At 41.5% G+C, this 11,635-nt stretch overlaps 1 protein-coding gene across 1 annotated transcript; it reads left to right on the top strand.

The window, feature by feature from the left end:
• The first annotated feature begins 1,502 nt into the window (after positions 1-1,502).
• Positions 1,503-4,412, top strand: LOC127129581 (uncharacterized). The gene has a single exon (XM_051058736.1). The coding sequence runs from the start codon at positions 1,503-1,505 to the stop codon at positions 4,410-4,412; it is 2,910 nt and encodes a 969-aa protein (XP_050914693.1).
• Positions 4,413-11,635: the final 7,223 nt, after the last annotated feature.

Raw genomic sequence — 11,635 nt, 5'->3', positions numbered from 1 at the left:
TGTACATGAAGAAGTCAGAATTCAAGAATAACTTCACCACCAAAGGAGGACTTCCAGGTTTCACTGCCAAGTTCTTAATGGGGAAGGTTTCTTATTTTGCCAGTCAAGGTTGTGATATTATTGTGGAGCATCTGTTCGCCTTGTTGATCTACGGTTTGTTACTATTTCCTAATATTGAAGGTTTTGTGGATTCATATGCTATACGCATCTTCCTAAGTGGTAATCCTGTTCCAACTTTGCTCGGAGACACCTATCATTCCATCCATTACCGTACTTTGAAAGGAGGAGGAACCATAGTCTGCTGTATACCGTTACTCTACAAATGGTTTGTCTCTCATCTTCCTAAGTCAGCTACTTTTTGGGATCGCAAGTCAGGACTTCAGTGGTCACAGAGGATTATGTCTCTTACCCAGTCAGATATTGCATGGTATAGTAGAGTTTTAGACGATGTGAAGATCATTGATAGTTGCGGGGAGTTCCCCAATGTGCCCCTCATGGGCACAAAGGGAATCATTTCTTATAATCCAGTACTTGCTAGGAGACAACTCGGTTACCCTATGAAGGACAAGCCTCCTAACATTCTTTTAGAAGGTATTTTCTTGAGGGATAACGAGGAGGACCCTACCATGAAAGAGAGAGTAGTAAGAGCTTGGCATCGTGTTTGTCGCAAAGGGAGACTTGAATTGGGTAAGAAATATTGTACCTCCTATGAGCCGTACCTCCAGTGGATCAGAGCCAGAGCTATACAGTTGAAAATGCCATACCCACATCATGATCCTATCAAACCCGCTCCGTTGAAGACCCCCTACCTTCCGCTAGATGACAAAGAAGAACTCCAAGCCACCTTGGAGAGGGTCAAGAAAGAGAGAGACGCTTGGAAGGATAAGGCCCAGGTGCTCGAAATGGAAAATGAAGAACTTCAGAGACAGTTAAAGGAGCAGAGTGGAGAAGATCGTGCAGGTAAACGTCCAAGGGTGCAAGAGGATTTATTTTCCTCAGGCACAACAGATTACTCCCAGATTCCACAGTCCTCAGGTGCATGGAAAGGTCTTGTAGACAGTTTGGTGAAGGAGAAAGCTTTTATGCAGAAGGCCTATGAAGAAAGAATTGAGAGACTTGAAGGACAACTCCTACTTGTTTATGCTCGTCCTGATGACACATGTCCTTAAATGGTTTTCTTGGTTGTATTTTGGGTTGATAATTTTGTATATTTTGATAAAAATGCTTAAAATGAAATTTTTTGTTTTGTTATAAAAAATGTTTGCAATTCTATCTTTTCCTTCACTTAGAGTTCCTTGGAAAATCATTCATTTTGCATATCCATGCATCACGTGCATACAGGTTGTCTGTCTTGGTCCAGTCTTCTAACAGTTGCTTCCCGCCAGCAGATCCATTTCAAGCTGACGCATAATTACAACACAAGAGCCAACTACAAAAGAAGAATGGAGATAACAGATAACGAGAACCGAGAATTGAAAGCTCAGGTTGACCGCCTTTCTGCTATGGTCGAGACATTGATAGCAAACCAAGCAACCCAAGCTGCTCAACTTCAAACAGCACAAGCTCAGGTTGCCGAAGCACAAGATGCACAGATCCAGGCGCAAGCACAGGCAGCAGAGATGCGCAACCAAATGTTAACCGCCCGTCTACAAGTAGAGGAAGCCCAAGCTAGGGCTCAAGTTCATAATTCAGGACAGACTTCGGCACAGAATCAACCTCAAATTCAGAATCAGACAACAGCAACACCCGTCACTACAGTCATCGCTTCAGAAATCCACGATGTCCCAGTCACTTCTGTTACCATCACAGCATCCCGTCCTTGGGAAATACCCAGGGATCTTAATCAAGATAGATATCAACAAGAGTTCGTTCCACCAAATGCTCCTGTCTTCACTAATGTGCCTCCCGTTGTTCACTATACTCCTCACCTAGGAGAACCTGTCTATCACGACCCTACCCCAAGTGAGGATCCTGGTCTCAATGATAGAATGGATGAATTCCAGGATCAGTTTGCGGAATTACAAAAAGAGATAAAAGCTCTTCGTGGGAAAGAACTGTTTGGCAGAGATGTAAATGATATGTGTTTGGTTCCAGACGTAAGGATGCCAGCAAAATTTAAACTACCAGAATTTGAAAAGTACAAAGGAAGTTCTTGTCCACAGACCCATTTGGTTATGTACGTGCGAAAGATGTCAATGTACACCAACGACCAAAGGATGCTCATTCATTGTTTTCAAGACAGCCTTACCGGTGCAGCTTTACGCTGGCATATGGGATTAGACAGTTCTCAGATCAAGACTTTCAACGATTTAGGCGAGGCCTTTATCAAACATTACAAATACAACCTTGATAATGTGCCAGACCGAGATCAGTTGAGGTCCATGCAACAAAGAGAAAAGGAGACATTCCGTGAATACGCGCAAAGGTGGCGCGAAATTGCAGCACAGGTTGTTCCACCTATGGAAGAAAAGGAGATGACGAAAGTGTTCTTAAAGACTCTTGATACTTTTTATTACGAGAGGATGATTGCAAGCGCTCCTACAGACTTTACTGACATGGTAAACATGGGAGTCCGTTTAGAGGAAGCAGTTCGAGAAGGGCGTCTAGTCAGAGAAGGAAGTTCATCTTCAAGCGGGGCAAAGAGGTACGGCGGTTTTATGAAAAAGAAGGAACAAGAAACTAATGCTGTGTCCTATAATCATCCAAGAAGGATCAATTATCCTTACCATTCCCAACACCAACATATAGCAGCCGTGACTCCAGTAATCACTTCCGCTCCAGTTCAAGTCCAATACCCTCAGCAGCGTACCAACCGCTTCCAACAGAATACTCAGTATCAGCAACAACATCAACCTCAACAACATCAACATCAGTTACAACAACGTCCACCACAGCAGCAAAGAAGAACCAATTTTGATCCAATTCCAATGTCATATGCAGAATTGTATCCAGCTTTGATCACTAAAAACCTTGTGCAACCACGACCACGGCCTCTTGTACCAGAAGTGCTACCTTGGTGGTACAAGCCAGAGGTATCTTGTCCCTTTCATCAGAATGCTCCAGGTCATGACTTAGACAACTGTTTTGCTTTAAAGTTGGAAGTACAGAAGTTGACAAGAGCAGGTATCCTGACCTTCAAGAACATGGGTCCCAATGTGAAGGACAATCCAATGCCAAGTCATGGTCCTTCATCAGTGAACAATATAGAAGTTTGTCTCAATGAACAACGTGTTACGAAGATAGAGGAGATTCGGCGGTCTTTGGTTGAAATTCATTCTGTTTTATGTGCTCATGGTCTATTCCAACATGACCACCAGATCTGTGGTACATGTTCAGTCAATTCAAGAGGTTGTAGAAAGATTCAAGATGATTTGCAAGGCGTCCTTGATCAGGGTTTGATTCAGATTTCTAGACAAGTGAGTTCTCCAGAATCACAAGAACAAGAGGTGAATGTCATCATTCCTTGCTTCAACATTCCAGAGAAAGTAGAGATAGCTTATCATCCGAGGGAGCCAGTGGTGATTTGCCCTCCGGGCCCAATGCCTTACACTTCAGATAAAGCGGTCTCCTACCGCTATGCAGCAACTATTATTGAGAACGGTAAAGAGGTTGAGATTAAAACCTTAGCCTCAATTACCAATATCGCAGCAAATAGCCGAATGACGCGCAGTGGCCGCGTGTTCGCTCCGCCGGTTATCCCAAGTAGAAATGTTGAGAAAGATCCAGTAGTCGTGGTACCAGTGACAAGAGAAGCAGAAGGGCAAACAAGCAATTCAACCCTTGATAAAGAAACAGATGAACTACTTAGAATTATCAAGCTCAGTGACTACAAAGTGGTAGATCAGTTGCTACAGACACCGTCAAAAATCTCGATCCTGTCCTTATTATTGAATTCAGCTGTCCACAGAGAAGCACTACTGAAGGTGCTTGATCAAGCCCTTGTAGAACAGGATATAACAGCAAAGCAGTTCAACAATGTTGTAGGCAGCATCACTTCGTGCAATGGCTTAGGCTTTTGTGATGAAGAACTGCCAGAAGAAGGAAAGAATCACAACTTCGCTCTCCATATCTCAGCCAATTGTCAAGGGGATTCTTTGTCTAATATCCTAATTGACACCGGTTCATCTCTGAATGTCATGCCCAAGTCTACCTTGGTGAAGCTAAAGTACAAAGGGGGGCAAATGCGGCACAGTGGAATTATTGTGAAAGCGTTCGATGGATCAAGAAAATCAGTCATTGGAGAAGTTGATTTGCCTATTGGTATTGGACCACATGTATTCCAGATCACTTTCCAGGTTATGGATATAGTGCCAGCTTATAGCTATATGCTCGGACGCCCATGGATTCATGAGGCGGGTGCCATTACATCCACGTTACACCAGAAGTTAAAATTTTCAAGAATGGGCAAATAGTGACGGTTAATGGGGAGCAGGCTATGCTGATTAGCCACCTTTCATCGTTTAGTGTGATAGAAGCAGACGAAACGGCTGTTCAAACTCCATTTCAGGCCCTGACCATCGATGATTACAAGAAAAGTGAAGGTTCAATCGCGTCATTCAAAGACGCCCAGCAGATTGTCAAGACAGGTCCTACAGAAATGTGGGGCAAGGTGATAGAGTTGCCAGAAAACATTAACCATGCATGATTAGGCTTTGTTGATGGAAAACAAGTGCAGACTTCAGTGGTGCGACCTTTCAAAGATATCTTTCACAGCGGTGGGTTTATCAACATGGTAGCAGTTGAGGAGGATACTTTTGAGGGAAAGACAGAAGACGAAGGCCCCAGATTTGTGACACCAGGAGTAGTTATGAAGAACTGGACCGCAGTTGACATCCCATATTGTGTCCACATATCAAAGTAATTAAGCTTTTCAGTTTTCAAAAATCTTCCGCTTTAGCCCAAAGCGCGAAGCATTAATTTTGTAAAATGGGCACTTTTGTCAAAAACGTACTATCCATGAAAAAGATCTTTTGTGTTCCTATACACTTGTGTCCTTTTATCTTTTCAGCTTTTTCGGAAAATGGTAACACAAAAAAAACAAACCTTAAAAAGAACACATTTTTGCATGTCATGGTCAGTCCTCTAAAAACAATTGTTTGTACAGGTTACTTAAACCCGTTGAACACAATGACATCATGCCCTCTCCCAACTTTGAACATTCTGTATTCGAAGCTGAAGAGGAAGAGTGGGATGAGATTCCAGAAGAGGTCGCCCGCCAGCTTGAAAATGAAGAAGACACTATTCAGCCATACAAGGAGCCTTTGGAAACAGTCAACTTGGGTTCGGAAGAAAATGTGAAAGAAGTCAAAATTGGAGCATTGTTATCCCCACAGGTCAAGGAGCAATTGATCAGCCTGTTGAAAGAGTATGTAGATGTGTTTGCTTGGTCTTATCAAGATATGCCTGGTCTCGACACTGACATCGTAGAGCACAAGCTACCTTTGAAGCCAGAATGTCCACCGGTCAAACAGAAATTAAGAAGAACACATCCAGATATGGCCGTCAAAATTAAAGAAGAAGTTCTGAAGCAAATAGATGCTGGTTTTCTTGCCACTTCAGTGTATCCAGAGTGGATAGCAAATATTGTGCCAATTCCTAAGAAGGACGGGAAGGTACGAATGTGTGTCGACTATCGTGACTTAAATAGAGCAAGCCCAAAGGATAATTTCCCCCTGCCTCACATTGACATGTTGGTAGACAATACAACAAAGTTTGACATATTCTCCTTCATGGACGGATTCTCCGGGTATAACCAGATCAAAATGGCTCCCGAAGACATGGAAAAAACTACATTCATAACACCATGGGGAACATTCTGTTATCAAGTGATGCCATTTGGGTTGAAGAACGCAGGTGCTACTTACCAGCGAGCCATGACAACGCTCTTTCACGACATGATGCACAAAGAGATTGAGGTTTATGTGGATGACATGATCGCGAAGTCTCGTTCAGAAGAAGGTCACTTAGTAGATCTATTGAAGCTGTTTCAACGATTGAGGAAGTTCCGTCTTCGCCTCAATCCGAACAAATGCACATTTGGCGTCAGGTCAGGTAAACTCTTGGGCTTCATTGTCAGCCAAAAAGGCATTGAAGTTGATCCAGATAAAGTAAAAGCTATCCAAGAGATGCCCGCACCAAAACAGAAAGGCAAGTGAGAGGTTTTCTAGGACGATTGAATTACATATCCCGGTTTATTTCTCACATGACTGCCACTTGTGAACCTATCTTCAAATTGCTGAGAAAGAGTCAGAATTGTGTTTGGACAGAGGATTGTCAGAAAGCATTTGACAGTATCAAAGAGTACCTCATGGAGCCTCCTATCTTGTTACCACCTGTTGCTGGAAGACCGTTGGTTATGTATTTGACAGTGCTTGAGAATTCTATGGGCTGTATTCTGGGTCAACAAGACAAAACTGGAAAGAAAGAGCATGCCATTTACTACTTAAGCAAGAAATTTACTGACTGTGAATCACGATACTCCTTACTCGAGAAGACATGTTGTGCATTGGCTTGGGCTGCTAAGAGATTGAGGCAGTATATGTTAAGTCACACCACTTGGTTGATATCCAAAATGGATCCAATCAAGTACATTTTTGAGAAGCCTGCACTCACTGGTAAGATTGCAAGATGGCAGATGCTGTTATCAGAATACGACATTGAGTATCATACCCAGAAAGCTATCAAGAGCAGTGTGTTGGCTGAGTACCTTGCTCACCAACCGTTGAAGATCACGATGATAATGAGGATGAGTTTCCTGATGAAGATGTCATGTTCCTAAAATCCAGAGATTGTAAAGAGCCACTTCCTGAAGAAGGACCTGAACCAGATTCTCAATGGGGTTTAGTATTTGATGGAGCTTCCAACGTTTATGGACATGGAGTAGGTGCAGTCATTATCACTCCAGAAGGTTCTCATATTCCTTTCACGGCAAGAATTTGCTTTGAATGTACAAACAACATTGCTGAATATGAAGCCTGTATCATGGGTCTTGAAGAAGCCATTGACCTCCGCATCAAAAATCTTACTGTTTATGGTGACTCAGCGTTAGTTATCAATCAGATCAAAGGAGAATGGGAAACACGCCACCCTGGCTTGATCCCATACAAAGACTATGCAAGAAGATTGTTGACTTTCTTCACCAAGGTTGAATTGCATCACATTCCTCGGGATGAGAATCATATGGCGGATGCTCTAGCTACGTTGTCTTCAATGTATCAAGTGGGTTTTCCAAACGAAGTACCCAGAATTGTGATCAAGCGACTTGATAGACCACACATGTGTTTACAGCTGAGGCCAGTTTTGATGATAAACCATGGTACCACGATATCAAGCATTTCCTTCAGACTCAGGAGTATCCTCTTGGAGCAACAGAAAAAGATAAAAAGACTTTGAGAAGATTGTCAGGCAGTTTCTTCCTTAATCAGAATGTGCTCTATAAGAGGAATTATGACATGGTCTTACTCAGATGTGTTGACAAAAAGGAAGCAGAAATGTTGATGAAAGAAGTTCACGAAGGGTCCTTTGGTACTCATGCAAACGGCCACTCTATGTCAAGAAAGATGTTGAGAGCTGGTTACTACTGGTTGACCATGGAATCAGATTGCTACAAATTTGTAAAGAAGTGTCACAAATGTCAGATCTACGCTGATAAGGTTCATGTACCACCAACCTTTTTGAATGTGATTTCTGCTCCTTGGCCATTCTCAATGTGGGGCATTGACATGATCGGTATGATTGAACCCAAAGCTTCCAACGGACACCGTTTCATTCTCGTGGCAATTGATTACTTCACCAAATGGGTGGAAGCAGCTTCGTATGCAAAGGTGACAAAGCAAGTGGTGGTCAGATTCATCAAAAATAATCTCATTTGCCGATATGGCATTCCAAACAAGATCATCACTGACAATGGCTCCAATCTGAACAACAAAATGATGGATGAATTATGTGAAAGTTTCAGGATCGAGCATCACAACTCTTCTCCTTACCGTCCCAAGATGAATGGGGCAGTTGAAGCTGCAAATAAGAATATCAAGAAGATCATTCAAAAGATGGTTGTTACCTACAAAGATTGGCATGAAATGCTGCCTTTTGCACTACACGGATATAGAACATCAGTCCGTACTTCAACTGGGGCAACCCCATTTTCACTTGTATACGGTATGGAAGCTGTGTTACCGATAGAGGTTGAAATTCCATCAATGAGGATACTAATGGAAACTAGTTGTCAGAGGCTGAATGGTGTCAAAGCAGATACGATCAGTTGAATTTGATTGAAGAAAAAAGAATGACTGCCTTGTGCCATGGACAGTTATATCAAAAGAGAATGAAGCAGGCATTTGATAGGAAGGTTAAGCCGAGAGAATTCAAAGAGGGTGACCTTGTGCTCAAGAAGATGATACTATTTCACAATGATTCTAGGGGCAAGTGGACTCCTAACTATGAAGGACCCTATGTTGTCAAGAAAGCCTTCTCAGGCGGTGCTTTAATTCTTACAAACATGGATGGTGAAGAGCTTCCACGTCCCGTGAATACAGATGCAGTCAAGAAATACTTCGCCTAAAAAATGAAAAGAACAGCTCGCTAAGTTGAAAACCCGAAAGGGCGGCTTAGGCAAAAATGAGCGTCTCGGTGGACTGAAAACCTGAAAGGGCGGTCCAAGCAAAAATTAGAGACATAAAAAAAAACAAAGAGAATATTATCCCGGTAGATTGAAAACCCGAAAGGGCAATCTAGGCAAAAGTTAGGGATTTCAGGCAAGTAACTGCATAACAGAGATAAGATCATTGAAGTATCAGAATATTTTCAACGGTTCTCCAACTTTCTCAAGGCTGCAATACAGGTCAAAAGTGGAAGAGAGAATGATGTCATTGTGGTTCAACGTACCCTTTTTCCATGAAATTACCATTTTCCAATTTGTAAAGATCTATGGAATCACGCTGTTGGCTGATTACCATCCTATCAAATCAATTTGAGCCTTTCTATATTTCTTGGCACTCTTAATTTTCATTTCAATTTACGAAAGTTCTTTTACTTTGACAGATATGTTTTGAAACAAAAGTTTTGAATTAAAACAGTTTTTGAAAAATATAAAGATTATTTATTTTGATTTGTGGACATCAATAAAAGGATTGAGACATGTGGTCCCAGTAATTCTGAAATCATGTGATTCCAACTAGACATGTTCATATTACTATCCTTATATGTATATGATGAAAAAATCTCCACAGGTGTCTTGGCAGTAATATTTCTCCAGCAGAGGTTGTGATTCTGGATATCCCCAACTATGCTTCCTAGTTTTCCTCAAGAGATCATGCAAGAAATATTTCAAGAAGTTTATTCCTTCACTTGGGGCATGAAGACTCCCCAGTTAATTGATCATGAAGACTCCCCAGTTTAATTGATCATGAAGACTCCCAGTTTAATTGATCATGAAGATCCCCGGTTAATTGATCATGAAGACTTTGATCCAGGTTTTAAGTTACAGATTTAGCCTATGGGATTACTACAGGTATTCCCCAGTAATTTATTAAAGCGGGATCAGCAATGTCCCCAGCAGAGGATGAGAAGGAAGATTTGATTTCCCTGAGCAGGAGTAATACAGAGGTCTCCATCCCTCAGCGAGTGAAGAAAGTTGATATTCAGAAACTATAGGGAATCTCCTGTTGTTCTCTGTCCATTCAATAGAAGGATATGTCTCCTCCTCAGTAATGTTTTGTAGTAAAAGAAGAGTGTGTTATGCATTTTAAGCAAATTCAAGAATTGCAGGATTTCTCCTAAGTTCTCATTTATATTCAAAGGTCAGACATCACTGTTCCCCGACAGAGTCTCCTAGAGGAAAGATCTCGTAACCAGATATCAGACACCATAATCCCCTGCAGAGTCTTCAGATACAGAAAGTCTCCATGATAATTAAAGCAAAAAAATCAAGGATAGATTTCCCCTATATTCTTATTCCCTGGAAAGATACCACCTATCCCCAGCGGACTTTATCCCCAGCGGAGTCTTCCAGAAGAATAATCCCTTCTGCATTATCAGCAAATTCAAGAATTGCAGGACTTCTCTTACAATATCATCTTATTTCCAGAGGATAACACCTTGTATCCCCAGCGGAGTCCTCAGAAAGGTCCAATCCTCATATACCTCACAAATTCAAGAACCACAGGGAATCTCCTGCATTTTTGAAGTAGAAGGCATCTCATTCTTCTACGGAATCCTCAGCAGAGCACAGACTTTTAAAGAAACCTGGATATGGTGCTCTTGTACCAATTCCCCAGCAAGTCTTTGTACTACTCCCTAGCGAGTCTCAGTGCAAATCTCCAGCAAGTCCTTATGCAGCTGTTAACATTTTTAGTTATTCCTAGTTTTGTCTGTCCATCATGCATTCATTACTAAATATTCATGCATATCTATGACATATCATGCTTGCATTCATATGCACCTTGTTTCCTTGTTTATATTGTGGGTTGAGTCAATCTCTCCATATAGAGTATCCTCATAAGCAGCAAAATACCTTTTATTGGTCATGTTCCCCACAGAGATCTATGCCTCGTGGAAGATGGTTGTTTCAGTTGTAAATCCTGATGAGTTCATTCCTCTTCAGTTGAAGTCTTGTTTGACCGTTTCATTCTAGTTCTATCCTAGTTTGAACCTCGTGTCTCCAGATAAAGCTCAGAAATTGCCAGTAAAAGAAGGCAACAATATAGTCTTTGTGACTCTCATTCAGTAAAACAGACATGACAGATATTGTGTCCAAGTCCTTTATACCTTCATCTTTGAGTTGGTACCCGTTACAAACTTGAGTTACCTACATCCATGAGTGGTAACCTTTGTTATCCCTCGGATAAATTAATTACTATCTCCATCTATGAGTTGATAACATCCTCACAGAAAGTTTCATGGTTCTACCTGCAACTTTGAGCTGGTAGCGTGCTTTCGTCTTTGAGTTTAGCACAGATTCCTTTTGATTCCACCTTCGTCTTTGAGTTGGTGAAGTACCTGCAACTTTGAGCTGGTAATATGCATTCATCTTTGAGTTCGCACATTTTCCTGTGATTCCATCTTCGTCTTTGAGTTGATGGAGTACCTTCATCTATGAGTAGGGTATGTTTGATCCTTGTTGAACTGATAGTGTGCTTTCATCTTTGAGTCTGCACAGATAACTTCTGATTCCATCTTCGTCTTTGAGTGGATGGAGTACCTTCATCTATGAGTTAGGTACATTTTGTCCTTCCACCGTCATCTTTGAGTCGGTAATGATAAACATCTCCAGGAGAATATGTTCTAAATTCTTTTAAACACCTTTGTCAATGAATCGGTGGTTGCCTTCAACTTTGAGTCGGCATTTCTCTGTCTACCTCATCAATGAGTTGGTAGTGCGCATTCAACTGTAAGTCTGCATAATGATCCTTAGATCTGATTCTTCATCTACACCATCATCAATGAGTTGGAATTTGATTTCCCTAGCAGTGTTATTATCAATCTTTTGAAGCTTGCCTTCAACTTTAAGTTGGCATGTCCTGTTTACCTCATCAATGAGTGGGTAGTGAGCTGTCAACCATGAGTTAACGCAGTTCGATTCTTATTATGCCCTTGTTATACCTTCATCCTTGAGTTGGTATTCATCTTTTCTGTTACC

Source organism: Lathyrus oleraceus, chromosome 3 (assembly GCF_024323335.1).
Source record: "Lathyrus oleraceus cultivar Zhongwan6 chromosome 3, CAAS_Psat_ZW6_1.0, whole genome shotgun sequence".
NCBI classification, from domain to species: Eukaryota; Viridiplantae; Streptophyta; class Magnoliopsida; order Fabales; family Fabaceae; genus Lathyrus; species Lathyrus oleraceus.
Note: the sequence above shows the minus strand (reverse complement) of the source record. Positions and strands in the feature narration are given on the sequence as shown.